This window comes from Hetaerina americana, unplaced genomic scaffold, assembly GCF_022747635.1.
Source record: "Hetaerina americana unplaced genomic scaffold, ioHetAmer1.1.p SCAF_39, whole genome shotgun sequence".
Lineage (NCBI taxonomy): Eukaryota > Metazoa > Arthropoda > Insecta > Odonata > Calopterygidae > Hetaerina > Hetaerina americana.
In genome coordinates, this window is record NW_027286974.1 from 3093814 (window position 1) to 3112866 (window position 19053).

The following is a 19053-nucleotide window of genomic DNA, read 5'->3' on the forward strand; positions in this document are numbered from 1 at the left end:
TCATGAATAATTGTCCGTTCATCCTTTTAAATGAACAACAATATCACTGACCTCCACTCGACTCTTAGACACTCATCACATTTGGTGCGTCCATACTGAGAGCACATATTTCCCAAATGATGAACGCCAAAGCAATCTTTGAAATGCTTTATCAGCAAAAACCTTTCACCGCTGAACGGACTTCACATTTGACGGGAATTACAATTGTCTTGTTCATTTTGACTCGCTATTGTAAAGAAATGACTGGAGGCAATGTGACCTTCCGTACACTGCAGTTCGAGGCCTGCTATCCCACACTGTGTGCATCAATTAGAGCGATCATTTGGCTCCCTCTTCCACTTATCCTCACGCTACTGGTGGTTACTTTCAGTACAGCCCTCGTAGTAGCAGTAATAGTATTTTATGGGAGGCTGTGACCGACAGCTGAGGTCTTGTCTTGAACTTGTGGGGAAACCTTTTCTTTTCTTAACCCTCTTAGTGCGGCGGGCCGATATATCGGCTCTTGCATAGGCTTTTGTTTAAATTGTTGTAACTTATGGTTTTTTCTTTAATAATTTATGGTTTTTGTGCTATCGATTTCTGAGTAGTCTTTCCACTTTGAAAAGCCACTGAAAGGCTACTAATCTGTTTTCATCTGTAATCTCTTGATTGTGTTATGGTTTGGTGGTGTTGATATATAGCTGCTTATTCAGACTTTGTTGAGACGATGGAAATGAGAGCACTGCTTTGTAATCATTTTGCTTTCTCTTGCCGTCCGTCGTATCTAATCAATTGCGCCCAGTGTAATGGATTACATTGTCAGCAGTTCTCTGTGAGTGAGAACTTTGTTCTTTTCTGCCTTTAGATTGCAAGGACATTGCCGCAGTCTCAAGGAAAGGGGAAAAGTCCCAATTTCTGACTAAGGTGAGATCAGCCTTTTTCGATAAAATCGAACTATGCAGAGGCTGACAAAAAAATTTGTAACTCACTGGTTTTTATTTATTTATTTATAATATTTTCTACATGTCTTTTTGATTCTTTATTATATTTAAATATCGTAGTTTAATTGAAAAATGTTTTTAAAAAAATATTAGTATTGTGTATAAAAATCGAAATATAATTGCTAAAAAAATATTCTTCAAATTTATGATACTGTAATAATTACATTTATTATTCAGATGATGTAAATGTATTACATCATTATTAACTACAATATTATATTTTAAAATAAAAAAACTGCATGAGGATATCTAAACAAATAACTTCATAATGTTTTCTTTTTTCCTAAGGTGATACATTTTCTTGAATTACACTTCGCACTTCTCACTAAGTACCCCTGGAATCCCCACCCCACTAAGAGGGTTAAGATTTAACATGTTCAGTTGACGGCATGTATGTTTGTGTGTGTGAATGCAGGAGGTGTGTGCAAAATATACCCAAGATGCTTTTGTAAAAAATTATATCCTTTGATTATAAGGGTGTTGTGCGCCCTATGAATTACCTTCAAGAGGTCAGACAATCCAATGAGCCCTGTGACTGGAAGACCGTGTGGGTTGATGCCTGAAGAGGCCTTCCAGGGCATATGCTGATCATGGCAGAGATTGTGTCACGAAAGAAATGGAATCTACAGTCAAGCAACACGACATGATTATTACGTTTTGTGCTTAACTGAATAAAAATCTGTCTCTTGATGGGAGACTGTAAGAAAATGATTGGTGAGGCTTACTTACGGGGGACTCTGTGCTCCCTCCTATTCTCACTCAAGTGTGGAGGTGGTCAAAGGCCTGCTTCACGGGAATAAGAGCAAATGCCAACAAAAATGTGGCTCTTATTCCACAATTGGTGACCTCTGACTGTGGATTGAGTATCAAGAAGGTTTGTGCCAATTGAACTGAACACATGTTGTCTTACTGTTGTCTGTTTCGCATTGTTTACTGAAGATTTAGAAGTGATGAGGAAAACTGTGTGCCAAGCTCATGCACAGTGTGTTTCCAACCATGTCCTGTGAAATTGAAGTGCACTAGAGTGCTGAGGATTGATTTAATATACACGTACACTCTTCTCACAATTTCCCGTCATACTGTGAAGAAGACAAAATGAAAGACTTGTGACCATTTGGTAGAAAAATAAAAAATGTTGATAATACATTAAAGAATATGACATCAAAAATCTGAAAATATTGCGTGATACGGTGAGGAGAAAACAACTTCATCTCTGGTCAAGTGTTGACTGGCTTTTCCACCATGAATAACTTGCCAGTGCATTTATCAAACCTTGTGCTGCAATTTTAGACAAAATACAAAGTGGTACAGCTTTGCCAGCCTCCGTACAGTCCCAGACGTACCCCCCTGCGACTTTTGGATGTTCCAGGAATTGAAAATGTCCCTGGAAGGAAAGCAGTTCGAGATGATTCAAGAATAATGCAATGTGTTAGCTGAAGGCCATTCCAAAAACTGCATCCGAGGACTGTTTTAAGATTTGGAAGCATTCCCTATGATGGGAGCATGTGCTTCAATCAAATTGGGACTTCTACTATGAAGAATGCCACTGCCCAAATGACCATGAAGATAAGCACCAATGCGTGAGACATATGAACGCACGACCTATGTATCCAAAAACTGTTGAATTAAAATCATCCTTAAAAATTTTTTAACACAACCTGAAATTGCCTTGAGACACAAGTATTGCTCTATTTGCTAAAGTAATGACTTTTGAGAGGTTCTCGTGCCAGAATTACATTAAATACGAGGGCAATCCGAAAAGTAAAGTCGCCTTTTTTTTATTTTATTTTTTTATGAAATATCAAATTTATTCTTTCAACTTTCAGCGTACATTTTATGGAAAGGTTGTGCATTTAGCTATTTTTCTATATACTCGTCTTGACAATCAATCACATTTTGCATCTCCTTGTAAGTAGCTTTTCATTAATACCGGCATCGTAACTTTCTCCCACCGCATCACACGAAGCCAACTGACGACGACTGTTTCTCCTCTGAATATAATAAATTCATCCTTCCATTTAGTGTGGAAGTGTACGGTGTGAGAAGTGTATTATGGACATCAAATGGACGTGTATCGGAAGTGGTGCTTGGAGTGTTTTGATGGCCGGGAGAACGTCCTAAGTTGAGCTGTGGTCGATGGGGCGGCCGTCGGAGTTTGCCATTGGAATCAACAACGGTGGCTCCAATTGACAAGATGGTGGTGCTCAATAACCAGAGAGAATTGAACCTTCATTTAGATAAAGGAAGACCTTAGAGAATGAATGAAGAGAGAGAGAGTGGCTACTTCTCCATTCTGCGGAATATTGTGTCTCTTGAGGTCAATCAGTTACAAACAAGGTGTCTCCTCACTTTAAGGAGTGTGTCTGCATATCATTACAATGCACGTCCACGTGTCTTCACATCAAACAATGACCACCCTACTCAATCAATTCGGCCGATGGGATATATCATGGAACACCCTCCTTACAACCAGGAGGACGTTGCCCCTAACAACTTACTACTCTTGTTTCCCGCTCTCAAAAAACAGAAATTCAACTCAGACGAGGAAATCCAAGAGGCAGTTGTCAGTTGGCTTCGTGACGAGGTGGGAGAAAGGTACGATGCCTTTGAAAGGGGTATTGACCGGCAGCGGGATGTTGAAGACTGTGATAGAGGGGACAATGTTGGGCAAACAAGGAAAGGGAAGGAACAGGATATAGGGATGTTGGACGGGATGAAGGAAGTACTCAGAGGTGAAGAGGGACCTGATGTGGAGTAGGATGATGGATTTGGTGTTTTGTTAGGAGTAAAAAAATGTTCTATTTAGTAGCTGTGGCTATCCACAAAAAAACCTACCTGAACGGGTAGATTACCAAAAAATATTATAAATATATATATATATATTTATATATATATATATAATATTATATATATATATAATATTTTTTATATATATGTATATATATATATGTATATATATATATATATATATATATATATATATATATATATATATATATATATATATATATATATATATATATATATATATATATAATATTATATATATATATATAATATTTTTTATATATATGTATATATATATATATGTATATATATATATATATATATATATATATGTATGTATATATATATATATATATATATATTATATATATATTATATAATATATATATATATTATATACATATATATATTTTAAAAAGTTGCTTACAAGGAGATGCAAAAACTAATTGGTCATCAAGGCGACTCTGTAGGAAGATAGCTAAATGCTCAACTTTTCCTAAGATGCACGCAAAAGTTAAGAATAAATTTGATTTTTCAGGAAAAAAAATAGGGGACGTAACTTTTCAAATCGCCCTCGTAGGTTTTCACGATTGATTTTGGTGCTGAAATGCTTTTATTTTGAAATTTTTATCATCTGCCAATATTTAATTGTTACGTTTTCATCCTTTGCGTCAGTTGCCCGGTGGAATCAAGAAAGAGTGTTGTGACGACCCAATCGCCAGTGATGCTGTTGACAGGACGGCAGTGGATGTCCAAGATGATATGACTGTTGTCAAGGAGGAGGTTGACACTGCCAGTGGATGCTCTGCTTCTCCGGCAAGGGATATTGATTCCTCAATGGTCCCATCAATGCAGGAGGGTTGCAGTCATTGGTCGGACAGTGAGGAAGCAGGGAATATGGTGAACATTTTTTGACTCCTAACAAAACACCAAATCCATCATTCTACTCTACATCAGGTCCCTCTTCACCTCTGAGTACTTCCTTCATCCCGTCCAACATCCCTATATCCTGTTCCTTCCCTTTCCTCGTTTGCCCAACATTGTCCCCTCTATCACAGTCTTCAACATCCCGCTGCCGGCCAATACCCCTTTCATCCACTTTTCCTGCCTCCATAGGATTTCTCCCAACAAACCACTCTCTTCGCCCACCATACCAAGTACTTCCTCATTTGTTTTCCTTCTTTCGGTCCATTTCACTTTCTCCATTATTCATCCCACATCATATCTACAATAGCCTCCAGTCTACGTCTCTCCTCCTGCTTCAATGACCACGTTTCCATAGCCACCCATAGCTACGCGCCATATCGAAGTTTTCACGACTCTTTTCTTAACTTCCTTACTCAACATCCCCGTCATCAACTCCCTCCTTCTTGTGAAAGCCTCTTTGACTAATAGCGCAATTCTTCTCCTTAAGTCCTTACCACTACTTTGACACGGTGTTTGTCTGAAACACTACCGAGGTGCCTTAACTCCTTTACCTGCTTTTGTATTTACCCTCCTATTTTAATGTTTAGCTTGAGCCTTTTTATTAGGCCCAAATTTAAGGTGCACATATGCATATATATATATATATATATATATATATATATATATATATATGTATATATATATATATATATGTATATATATATATATATATATATGAATAAATATATATATATATATATATTTATTTATATATATATGTATGTATGTATATATATGTATATATATATATATATAAACCATAAACCCAGAAGTAATCAACCCTGGAGGGTCGGTTTGGTTGATGGGTGATGGTAGAGATAACCCAGTACTACTAAGCCCTATACGGTGTGTGAAATTTCACACATCAGGGTAATAAGGGGGGCCAGTTCCTTTCCCTGTGCCGGTTATGGTATCCCAGCAAGACCTGGTACCCGAAAAAATCACTTAAGCTTGGGCGGAGCTGCAGGTGTCCAGAGTGCCTTGCCCGGGAATCGAACCCTGGACCCTCTGGTCAGCAGTCCAACGTTCTACCCACTGGACTACCACGACCCACTATATATATATATATATATATATATATATATATATATAGTATATGCTTTCATAGACGTAACACGGAAGTGCCGAATAGTACAATACACAGTAACACATAATATAGAAACACAAAAAAAGAGAACACTCACACGTATTTTCTTGATATTTCGACGGAAACAATCCGTCTTCCTCTGAAGATGTAGAAGTAATGACTGCTGGAATTGTTGAGGTGAGGGGTGCGAGAGAAAGGGAAGGGGGCCAGGGGAAGGGGAGAACGGGAGGCGAAGGAGGGGTGAAAGGAATGGTTGGGGAGAGGAAAGGGAGAGGGAAGGGGTGGAAGTAACAGTTATAGGCCACTCCCATCAGTGAACGACATTGAGGCCCGGATGCTGATAGGCCATACAGATGTAAATGAAAGCCAATTCAAGGGTTTTTAATTCTATAGGGTTATCGGATGTGGGAAGGGACGCTAGGACGGAAACATTGTAACACTGGTTGAAGGGGGTATTATGATGGGAAGCATGTTTAGGGATGGGGAGACCCGCGGACGGGGAGGAGGGATTGCACGAGGCGCGGTGGTTGTTAATCCTAATGTTAAGTGGTGTGGAACATTGGCCTATGTAAAATGACGGGCAGAGTTTACAGGTAAGAAGATAAACAACATTCTTGGAAGTGCAAGAGGAATAGGGGAAGGGCGGGAGAGAGTTGAATGGTGGGATGGAGTGGGGTGGAGTGGTGAAAATAGGGCAGGTTTTACATCTTGCTCGATGACATGGAGTGGGTATGGCTCTGGGTGTGTGAGGGGATTTTGAGAGTGGCCTGGTGGATTTGAGGATATCTGCTAGGTTGGCGGGACGTTTGAAGGTGACAGAGGGGCAATTGGGGAGAAGGTTGGAGGAAGTGTTGTGATTTTTGAGGATGGGGAATAGGTCTTTGAGGATGACTTTGAGAGACTGAATGCCTGGGAAGTAGGTCGTACAGATTGAGAGAGGCTGGGAGTCTGTGGTTGACGCAGGCTTGGGGGTGTAGGAATGTTTAAGTATTTTTTTTATGGAGGAGAGAATCAGGGTATCCTCGTTGGAGGAGGGAGTGGTGAAGGTTGTTAAGGTATTTGTTAAGGGATTCGGGATGGTTGCAAATGCGGTGACCGCGGATAGAAAGAGAGTAAGGGAGGGAGCGCTTGGTATGGGAGGGGTGACAACTGCTGTAATGTAGGTATTGCTGCTTATTAGTAGGTTTGGTGTGAACAGAGGTAAGGAATTTGTTGTTGCTGAGGGAAATATTAACATCGAGGAAGGTAATCTGAGAGGATGAAATGGTCGAGGTGAAAGACAAAGATGAGGAATCATTGAGTTTGGAGATGAAGGAATTGAGGGAATCTATGCCGTGTGGCCATAGTAGAAAGATGTCGTCAATGTATCGGAGCCACAGGAGAGGTTGCAGAGGATAGTTGGAAAGGAAATTCTCTTCCAGGACACCGAGGTGGAGGTTTGCATATGAAGGGCTGAATCTGCTACCCATGGCACAGCCCTTTATTTGGAGGTAATGGTTATTGTTGAAAGAAAAGGAGTTGCGGGTGAGAATGAAGTTGGAAAGATCAATGAGAAAATCGGTACTGGGGATTTGAGGGGTAGGGCGTTTGGAGAGGAAGTAACGTAGGGAAGAAAGGCCTTCTTGGTGAGGAATAGATGTGTATAAGGAGGTGACATCGATTGTAGCCATAGTAATATGGGTATCAGGAGGGAGGGAAGTTGAGTGGAGCAATCTGAGGAAGTGGTAGGTGTCTTTGATAAAGGAGGGTAGGGAGTGAACTAAAGGTTGGAGATAGTGGTCCACGAAGGCGGAAATTCTTTCGGTCGGAGAGCTACGCGAGGAGACTATAGGGCGGCCTGGGTTGTTGGGTTTGTGGATCTTAGGAAGGATGTAGAAGTGAGGGGTGTGAGGTTGGGAAGGGGAAAGGAGGGAGATGTCCCTGGGGGAAAGATTCTCCTTAGGGCCATTGTCTCGGAGGAAAGCGATTATTTCTTTTTGGAATGCGGGGTTAGGGTCAGCAGGAATATGTTGATAGGAGGAAGTGTCGGAGAGTAATCTGTTGCATTCTTGAAGGTAGTCTGTAGTGTTTAGGATTACAACTGTCGAACCCTTGTCGGCAGAAGTGATGACTAGGTTGGGGTTGCGTGTGAGTTTTTTTAACTCAGCTAATTCGGCCGGGGAGAGATTAGTTTTCGGATTTAGAGATTTAAGGAAAGAAGGACTAGATGTTTTGGACAGGAGAAGATTGATAAAGATTTCGACCGGGTGATTTGGAGGGAGCGGTGGAGGCTCAAGGTGGGAAGGCGGCCGGAACTTGGTGAGAGCGCTGTGTGTGTGTGCGGGGGATTGAGTGGCGGGTTGCATCGCCCAGAAATGTCGCCATCTAAGATTCCTTCCCCTATTCCTCTTGCACTTCCAAGAATGTTGTTTATCTTCTTACCTGTAAACTCTGCCCGTCCTTTTACATAGGCCAATGTTCCACACCACTTAACATTAGGATTAACAACCACCGCGCCTCGTGCAATCCCTCCTCCCCGTCCGCGGGTCTCCCCATCCCTAAACATGCTTCCCATCATAATACCCCCTTCAACCAGTGTTACAATGTTTCCGTCCTAGCGTCCCTTCCCACATCCGATAACCCTATAGAATTAAAAACCCTTGAATTGGCATTCATTTACATCTGTATGGCCTATCAGCATCCGGGCCTCAATGTCGTTCACTGATGGGAGTGGCCTAAAACTGTTACTTCCACCCCTTCCCTCTCCCTTTCCTCTCCCCAACCATTCCTTTCACCCCTCCTTCGCCTCCCGTTCTCCCCTTCCCCTGGCCCCCTTCCCTTTCTCTCGCACCCCTCACCTCAACAATTCCAGCAGTCATTACTTCTACATCTTCAGAGGAAGACGGATTGTTTCCGTCGAAATATCAAGAAAATACGTGTGAGTGTTCTCTTTTTTTGTGTTTCTATATTATGTGTTACTGTGTATTGTACTATATATATATATATATATATATATATATATATATATATATATATATATATATATATATATATATATATATGTATATATATATAGCTATCATCATTGACATGTTCTGGTCAATGGGCGAGCGGAGAAGTCTAAAGGGATGGTTTTGTTAACCCCACCAGGAAATGTCATTCATTTGAGGAAACGTGCCCTTGTCCGAATTTAAGTTCCGCACCCTATGTGTATATCTCAGTCTTCCACACGTTCCACAGCCAATCTATGCCTCCATCTTTATTCTCTCGCAATTAATTTGAATTTCTCCAAAGAAATCCCTCTCTTCCGCTTCCTTTTTCATGTCTTTTGCATGGTATGTTGTACAATTTCATTCCACCTCACCTAAAGTGACCTTAAAGGACTGCCGTTCCTGTTCTCCTAATTGTATTATTCATTTTGGTAACTTTAATAATGGCCTCAACCTTAATTAGTCTTTGGAAAAAAGTAGAAATCTCAACGACTGTAATGTTTGCCTTTGGTCTTCTCAGGACCGTTCTGAAGACGGACTCTTGTCATTCAATGTTGAAGTGGACATTAAGGAAGAGTGTCAAGATGACATTTCTCAGGAGGAAGGACGCCTGGGAGCGGATCCATTGCAGGAAGAAGGTGAGGAATGGGCCACTTTTAACTTTCTGGTGATGTCTGGGGACTTTTGGGGAATAACCATCTCAAAAATTCCCTCTCTCTGTCAGATTTCCTTATGGTGTCTCACCATGCATTCAATCGCTTGATGGCATTCAGTTCCCCACTCATCATAGATTGATACATAGAGGTAAGGATGCCTGATGGTAGACTTCACCCAGTACTAAGCCCTATACGGCTTGTGAAAATTCACACATCAGGGTAATAAGGGGGGCCAGTTCCTTTCCCTGTGCCGGTTATGGTTTCCCAGCAAGACCTGGTACCCGAAAAATCACTTGAGCATGGGTGGAGCTGCAGGTGCCCAGGGTGCCTTGCCCGGGAATGGAACCCGGGACCCTCTGGTCAGTAGTCCAACGCTCTACCCACTGGACTACCGCGACCCACTATATATACATGTGTATATATATATATATATATATATATATATATGTTTATATTTATTTGTTTGTTTTATATTTATATATATAAATAAAAATATATGTTTATATTTATTTGTTTGTTTTATATTTATATATATAAATAAAAATATATGTTTACATTTATTTTTGTGTGTTTTATATTTATATATATATAAATAAAAATATATGTTTATATATATTTGTGTGTATATATACTACCTTGATCAAAAAGTTCCCGGAATTTATTCAGAAAATTAAAAATACAAGTTTATTCATCTAAATCTATATTGTCCCCTTCAAAGTAATCCCCATCGACTGCAACACACTTATGCCAGAGCTTGATCCAATCCTCGAAACATTTTTTATATTCGGTTTTCGGTATGTCCATCAGTGCTTCCTGCGATTTTTCCATTACTTCCTCTCGGCTGCTAAAACGCGTTCCCCGTAATGGTTTTTTTAACTCGATTGAACAGAAAGAAGTCACAGGGAGCCAAATCAGGTGAATTCGGTGGCTGTTGGATGGTATTTGTTGCATTTTTCGTCAAAAAATTACGAATAATGATAGCACTGTGCGACGGTGCGTTATCATGGTGCAAAATCCACGAGTTTTCTGCCCACATTTCTGGTCTCTTTCGGCGAATTGCTTCACGCAAACGTCTCATAACGCCCAAATAATACTCTTTGTTTACTGTCTGGCCTTCTGGCAAAAATTCATGATGCACTACACCGTTGTAATCCATGAAAACCGTCAGCATTGCCTTCTTTTTTGACTGAAAACGACGTGGTTTTTTTGGTCTCAGCTCATTTGGTGAACGCCATTCACTTGCCTGATGTCTGGATTGCGTGTCGTACTCATAAACCCACGTCTCGTCTCCAGTAATGATCCTTTTGATGAATGTGGGATCGGATTCAGCCTCGCAAATCATGTCTTTTGCGACGTCAACACGGTCTCTTTTTTGCATGAAATTGAGGTATTTTGGCACCAACTTTGCTGCTACACGACGGAAACCCAAATCATTAACCACAATGTCTTGGGCGGATCCATAGGCAATGTTCAAGTCCTCCGCTATTTCTCTGATGGTTAATTTGCGGTTATTGACCAACATTTCTTTTACTTTATCAATTTTTTCACCGACTTTCGATGTCGATGGTCTGCCACTGGGTTCATCATCTTCGATTGACTCACGACCACTTCTGAACCGCTCGTGCCACTGGTAAACGACCGTTTTTTTTAGAGAATCGTTGCCGAAACACTTTTCCTACATTTCCAACGTCCGTGCACCACTAAATCCGTTTTTTACGCAAAATTTAATACAAGTTCGTTGCTGCAAATTTAAATCCATTTCTGCAATTGTAAAAAATCGCCAACACACACAGAGATAGATGTACTCTTGGCTACGTAACTTTTGCACATGTCAAGTTATGACACTAAGATTTAAAGGGAATATCAACAACAGATGTACCAATTTAACAAAAAAAAACAGAACTCAAATCGGAACGATGGGAGCGCCACACGGTGGTTATTCCGGGAACTTTTTGATCAAGGTAGTATATATTAATATAAAATATATATGTTTATATCTATTTGTGTATATATATATACATATACACAAATGTATATATATATAATATATATATATATATAATATATATATATATATATATATATAATATATATATATATATATATATATATATATATATATATATATATATATATATATATATTATATATATATTATATATATATATATATATAATATATATATTTGTGTATATATATGTATAAATGGAAGAATATAAATACTAAATACAGAATTAGGCAAAATGAAGTACAAAGAATTGAACAATAAATTAAGGCGGGCAACAAATAAAGCGAAAGAAGCATGGTGGAGGATATGGAAAGTCTGCAGAGGAAGGGTGAAATTGGTGCGCTGTACAGCAAAGTTAAATCGTTAACGGGAAGTAAGAAAGGAAGAGCTATGCTAATAGTTAGAGATAAGGTGGGTAAGGTAATAGTTGACGCAGGAAAGATCCAAGAGAGATGGAAGGAATATGTAGAAGAACTTTATAGTAAAGAACTCAGACCAACAAAGTTAGACATTGAAAAAGAAAATGACGTAGAGGAAGATAGCTTAGGCCCAGGCATACTAGACAATGAGATAGAAAGGGCATTAAGGGAGATGAAACTAAATAAGGCCGTGGGGGTAGATAACATTCCCGTGGAACTTTTAAAATGCTTAGGAAAATGTGGGAGGAAGAGGCTATATGGGCTGATCCGTAGCATTTATGAGGAGGGAATCTGGCCGGAAGACTTTGTGAGAGCAGTTTTAGTTCCGATTCCGAAAAAGGTAAAGGCCACGTCATGTGAGGACTACAGGACGATAAGTTTGATATCCCACGCAGCTAAAGTAGTTCTCAGGATCATAAACAAAAGGATAGAGTGTAGGGCAAATGATTACTTAGGGGATGATCAGTTTGGGTTTAGGAAGGGGAGAGGTACGCGTGATGCCATTGCAGTAATGAGATTTCTAATCGAGAGGAATATAGAACACAACCAGGAGGTATTTGCCTGTTTCGTAGATTTAGAAAAAGCGTTTGATAGAGTAAATTGGGAAAAACTAATGAGTATATTGCAGAAAATATGAATAGATTGGAGGGAAAGGAGGCTAATCCGCAACCTGTACATGTCTCAGACTGCTCAGGTGCGGGTGGGAAACGGGGAGTCAGGATGGGCAGTGTTAGGAAGGGGTGTAAGGCAGGGTTGCCCATTATCACCGTTGCTGTTCAACCTGTATGCAGAGGAAATGATCAAATAGGCATGGGAAGAACTAGAGGTAGGAATGAAAGTGGGCGGGGAATTCGTAAAATCAGTTAGGTTTGCTGATGACCAAGCTTTAGTTTGTCAGTCAGCCAAGGGGCTGCAAGCATTGCTGAGTGAATTGGAAATTCAGTGCGACAGGTATGGGATGAGAATCAACATTAATAAAACAAAGGTTATGCGATTTTCTAGAAAGAAAAAGGCCAAGCTTAACATTAAAATAGGAGGGCAAAAAATAGAGCAGGTAGAACAGTTTACGTATCTCGGTAGTGTTTTGGACCAACACGGTATCAAAGTAGTAGGGACGTAAGGAGAAGAATAGCGCTAGGCAAAGAGGCTTTCACAAGGCGGAGGGAGTTGATGACGGGGACTTTGAGTAAGGATGTTAAGAAAAGACTCGTAAAAACTTTGATATGGAGCGTAGCTATGTACGGCGCGGAAACGTGGTCATTGAAGCAGGAGGATAGACGTAGATTGGAGGCTTTTGAAATGTGGGTGTGGAGAAGAATGGAGAAGGTGAAATGGACAGAGAAGAAAACAAATGAGGAAGTACTTGGTATGGTGGGCGAAGAGAGGGGTTTGTTGGGAGATATTACTATGGAGGCAGGAAAAGTGGATGAAGGGGGTGTTGACCGGCAGTGGGATGTTGAAGACTGTGATAGAGGGTAGAATGTTGGGCAAAAGAGGAAAGGGAAGGAACAGGATAGGGATGTTGGACGGGATGAAGGGAGGAAGAAAGTACTCAGAGATGAAGAGGGACCTGATATAGAATAGGATGCTGGATTTTGTGTTTTGTTGGGAGTAATAAAATATTTGTTTGGTAATTGTGACCGTCCAAAAACCTACCCTAACCGGTAGATTACCTTAAAAAATATATGTATACATATATATAGGGACATTATATATATATAACACGATTATGCGGAAACACTCACATGAGCATCACAATAGTTGGATGGCCCAATAGAACAAAAATAGAATAGCAATATTTAAAAGGAAACTGACTCACACGGTAAATTGTTCAAGCTTTCGACCCCGTCAGAGGCCTTCTTCGAGTAAGTATATGGATATATATATGCTCTCCTATGCGTGCCACGAAATGCACAATTCTTATCCTATATGATGTTGTATGATTCCTTTACTACTATCCTTTCCTCTTGTGTGTTTTCCATTTCTCCTTTGGTGGGTGCTCCCTAATGCCGTCTCTTGGCCAAAAGAATCTGGCCACTTGGTTGCATGAAGCATCACATATCTCAGTGTTAATTACGATTCCTGGATAGCTCAAGTGATTAAGAGCCTCCGCCCAGTTGCGAGTGGAAACATCCGGAGTTCAAGTCCCGGACTAGGAAATATTTTTACACTCGTGATCTGCCTGATTCAGCCTTCCCCACCTCTCATGTGTTCGTCATTTGTATTATGTGTTCCTATCCCTTTTCCTTATATCTGTTTCTATGTGAATGAGTATTTGTTTGCTCTTTGGTGAGATTTCGTGTTTGAATGTGTATTAGGCCATTGTGGCTTGCCTCTTCTTCCAGCTATGCGTGCCATGAAAGTGCTCCGTTCCCCTATCCTATGTACGACCTTGTATGATGATTGTTTACCCTATACCGTCCTTTCCTCTTGTATCTCTGTCATCTCATTTCATCCTTTTATTGTTTGAAACAGTCCCCTGAAGCCATCTCTTAGACAAATAAGAATCAGGAAATGCGGTTAATATATAAGACCCACAGATCTCAGAGTAAATTTAAGTTTCCTCGATAGCTCAAGTGGTTGAGAGCATCCACCCGGTGGTCCAAGATCAAGTCCCAGTTGAGGAAATATTGATTTCTGATTGTGATCCCTCTTGATTCTGCTTTCCCCGCCTCCCCCGTGTTGATCTATGAATGTATATGTGTTCCCATCCCTTTCCCTTAAAAATCTATGTGACTGGATGATGACTTATCCGTGTGACTGGATGTATGTTCCCGACATGGCGGGTCTTTATCTCTATATATTAAATGCTTCCCTCTTAATTGTAACCCTGACTAATTCTCTGCATTGCAAAACTCTTTCAGATTGCGGAAAAGGACGAGATGGTGTCATGACTATTCTGCATATGTGTCAATATTGCAAAGATGGATTTGCCCAAAAGGAAGACCTCGAAGCACACGTGATACGTCGGCACTCTTTGAAGGCAAGGGACATCAGACGTGGCATTGATTCCGAGGGTTACAATTGCACAAGTGATGTTGTACCGGAATCCAAGACTTACAAGTGCGCGATTTGTTTGAGATCATTCCCGTTGAAGAACAAACTGAAGAGACATCTGCTGATACACACGGGGGAATGGCCTCACAAGTGCGAGATATGTCTGAAAGGGTTCCATCACAAACAACACTTGGACGGTCACATGTTGACGCATACCGGGGAAAGACCTCACAAGTGTCCCGTTTGTCCAAAGGCATTCACCCTGAAACAACACCTTCGGAAGCATGTGCTTCTGCACAGCGAGGATGGATGTCACAAATGCGAGATGTGTCTAAAAACATTCGAGTTGAAGCAACAGCTTAAGGAACACAGATTGACGCACAAGGGGGAGAAGCGTCACAAGTGTGATGTTTGTTCTAAGGGTTTTACGCAAAAGGCATTCCTTAAAAGACATGTCCTGATACACACGGGCGAACGACCTCACAAATGCGAGATATGTCTGAAAAGTTTCCATCACAAACAAAACCTCAAGGGTCACATGCTGACCCATACCGGGGAAAAGCCCTACAAATGCGAAGTATGCCAAAAAACGTTCACTTTCAAACAATCTCTCAAAGGTCACATGTACATCCATACCGGGGAGAAACCACACAAATGTGAGGTGTGTTTGGAGGCATTCAGACATAAACAGAACTTGAACGAACACATGGCGAACCACAGAGTTGGCCCCCAACGTTGCGTTGTTTGTTCCAGGGCATTTACGCATAGCGGCAGTCTTAAAAGGCATATGAAAGTGCACAGGGATACCAAACAGGATGCCGACTGATGCTAGATGACCACAAATGAATACCAGTGAACCAGTTGCCAAGTTGCCAGTGAACCAAGCGCCCCGATTCGACATATAAGACCCACGGATCTCAGGGTAAATTACGTTTCCTCGATAGCTCAAGTGGTTAAGAGCATCCGCCCGGCAAGATCCGGTGTTCGAGTCCCGGTTGAGGAAATATTTTTACTCTTGTGATCCGTTCGATTCCGCCTTCCCCACCTCTATTGTGTTCGTCCTTTATACGTGTTCCTATCCCTTTTCCTTATATATGAGTATATATATATATATATATATATATATATATATATATATATATATATATATATATATATACATATATACACCACTCGTAAGAAACTCTTGTTTCACTCATATAGCAGAGACACTCACCATTTTGGCATTTTTATTGTTAACATTTCACGGACATACACTTGGTGTTTTACACTTTTATTTCATCTTTTATGCGAAATTTGATACTGTTGTCCACAAATTTGATATACTACTTGCCTCTCAGAGCGTCTTAGGAGTAATTAAAGTTCTACTCTAACACAAACGCACTTTCACTAACCTTTTCACACTTTAATTCAGTTTTGTACGCAAAATTTGATTTTAAAAATTCTTTAATCCGGTTTTTTTAACAAACGAAAATCGCCGAGCGCACAAAATAAACACGTCTATAACCTAAAAGCGACTGCCACGGACAAAGTAAACAATACGACTGACATACTGATACATACACGACTGAGGCCCTAAAGTATGATACTACGTATATATACTACGTATATGATACTACGTATCATACTTTAGGGCCTTACTACGTGTCATAGTTTCATATTCAAATGGCCCTAAAGTATGATACTACGTATCATACTTTAGGGCCATTTATACCAACATAATATGAAAATATTCTGATATTCAGACCAACCAAAACTTCGAAATTATAAATTCCGGTTATTTTCTGGACGCGCCTCGAATGTGATGCTATGTACATATTAATTCTTTGGTGGAATTGCAATGTAATGTACTCAGTGGATGAGTAAAATATTGAATTACTACAGCGGTTGATAGGAAACGGTTAACCTTTGAGGAAAAGTCCGAAACCATCGTGGACATGTTAGGTCTATAAAAAATGCGTTCGCCATAAGTGTCAATCAGATGAATTCAAGATTTATTTGCTTTCTGATGCCCAACATAAACCCTTGCATTGCACAGGTTATTTTACTGATATTTTGAACATTCTCCCCGTTGCTGTAGGTTTTAGAGTGAGTAATCGGTGCACTACAGATACCAATGTATTTAATAATCAAGTATAAAATGCCATTTTTGAACTGTGATGATTATGGCATACTATTAAGCACAATGTAATGTGTTCGGCATTCTAATTATCGCTATTTTCTCACCTTATTTAAATCAGGAATACCTTTGCAATAATTAAGCTAATAATGAAGTTGTCATTGAAAATATTCATATTAATATTTCATCGCATATCTCTAAATTTTTGATACGTATATGAAAATGTTGACTCCGATTTTTATTCAAATTAATTCAAACTTGAAAAAAAAATACAATTAAACATATGGGATGAGTCAGAATGGACTCCCTACTTATAAAAAATAATCACTAAAGAGGTGAATTAGGAAAGTGGGAGTTGGTGGCATTACCTGTGGAAACAACGCCATTTTTAGCAAATACCATGCAGTGGTTCGGTGAGCATTGAGGCTTTGTCGTAGAAACGTTCTTTTAAGAACAATAGCAGTGTGGTTGTCTATGCAGAGGGCACTATTTTCTAGCAACCAAGGTCACTTTCACCTCTCAGGCACGGTAAACAAGCAGAATTATCATCACTGGGCGAATGACAACCCTCGCAAACTTCACCCTAAGACCTCTTGTCATATCCCTTAAGTGACAGTTTGTTGTGTCCTCAAAACTCCATATCCTGCAAGTACAATTTCCCAGCTGCCTGATCTCCTTATGAGGGGATGTTCCATGGCCCCCTCACTTGTTCCGCGGTTTGACCCCTTCAGTAATTTTTTTTCTTTGGGGACATATCAAAGCTGAGGTTTACAAAGTTTGACCAAGGACCTTTGGAAGCTCTTTAAGGAGGCAATTACAGAATTCATCGCATTGGAATAACACAACATATGCTGGGAAGTTTTTCATACAGCAATTTCAGAGTTTAAAAATCAGAGTAAACAATTTACAGAATGTAAGAGGAAGACTTGATGGCTTAACTGGCTAAAGCACTCAGACTGGAGATCAAGAGGGGTTCCAGGTTCAAAACCCAATCTAGGCAAATTTTTTTTTTAACACTCTGAAATTGTTACATTGAAATGCACATTAGCGGATGATTCCGTTAAAAATTAATGTTTGGGAATCTCCCGCAGTTTCTTTGAAATTGGAGAAGAGTTTTTGAAAACTTTTTTTAATCACTCAACACGTTCATGGCTCTCCAAGGTCCTCCCCTGGATGAAAATATTTTAAGAATAACTACTGAAAATAAAATGTAATTTAATGTAGTTTTTGGAAATAAAAACCTTTTTTAATTATCTTTGTTGGTTTTTATACAATCCACCCGTCAAATCACGGAGTCCATTTTACATCCCCTTTTATGAATGATAAAATAATCTGGGATAATAGTTATGGAAACATATTTTTATACCGCACAGAAACATTATAGACAATGTCAATTCTGAGGCTGTTAGTTTAATCCAATAAATAATGATATATAATTATGGGAAAATTACGACGCCGGGTTTCTCTCCACCCTTCATCCTTTCCTGTCCTTCCCCTATGGCGCAAATGACCTTAGCTGTCGGTCGCCTCCCCTCAAAACTACTACTACTTATTTAAATCTTGCACTGGAAGGAACTTTCTTGAAGGATAAGATGTAGAATTATTCCATCTCAGAGAAATATATCATTAGTATGAGTTTTAATTGAAACTGAAAATTTAATCTGTATTCAAAACATCACTTTGAATGATACAAAAAAATTTTCAATACAAAGCAAGTATTTGTCTATAATCACATTTGAACAAACTCTTAAAATTCTTCAAAGTACTGTTTACTAGGGGCCTCTACACATTTTCCCCGGTGACTCTGCCATGACCAGTACGTGCCCTCGAAGGCATCCTCAGGGGTCAACTTCAGTCACGGAGCTGATTAGATCTCTTCTTACGGACATAAATCGGGTTCATTTCAGGGCTGCCTTGATCCGAGGGAAAAATAGGAAGTCTGCTGGGGCAACATCAGGACTATGGCACCAGGTGGGGAAGCATTGTCCGGTTTCTCCCCGGTGTGGATGTACATGTGACCTTTCAATGATTGTTTGAAAGTGAATGTTTTTTGACATACCTCGCA

General features: G+C 39.9%; 1 protein-coding gene and 1 long non-coding RNA gene across 2 annotated transcripts in view; both read left to right on the top strand.

Annotated features, from left to right (window-relative positions):
- LOC139691730 (uncharacterized) overlaps positions 1 to 4515 on the top strand; it is a 46641-nt gene extending 42126 nt beyond the window's left edge. Inside the window, exon 3 of the long non-coding RNA XR_011701674.1 lies at positions 4443 to 4515. This is a non-coding gene — a long non-coding RNA (uncharacterized lncRNA). The remainder of the gene's footprint in view (positions 1 to 4442) is intronic.
- Positions 4516 to 9326: 4811 nt separating this feature from the next.
- LOC139691727 (zinc finger protein 726-like) lies at positions 9327 to 15748 on the top strand. Its single transcript, XM_071589581.1, has 2 exons — positions 9327 to 9427; positions 14737 to 15748. Exon 2 carries the CDS (start codon positions 14763 to 14765, stop codon positions 15693 to 15695), a length of 933 nt encoding a protein of 310 aa, XP_071445682.1. The 5' UTR covers positions 9327 to 9427; positions 14737 to 14762; the 3' UTR covers positions 15696 to 15748.
- The last annotated feature ends 3305 nt before the right edge of the window (positions 15749 to 19053 follow it).

What these genes read in the sequence shown, in the direction of transcription:
- LOC139691727 (XM_071589581.1), top strand. Translation starts at nt 14,763, where the DNA reads ATGACTATTCTGCATATGTGTCAATATTGCAAAGATGGATTTGCCCAA.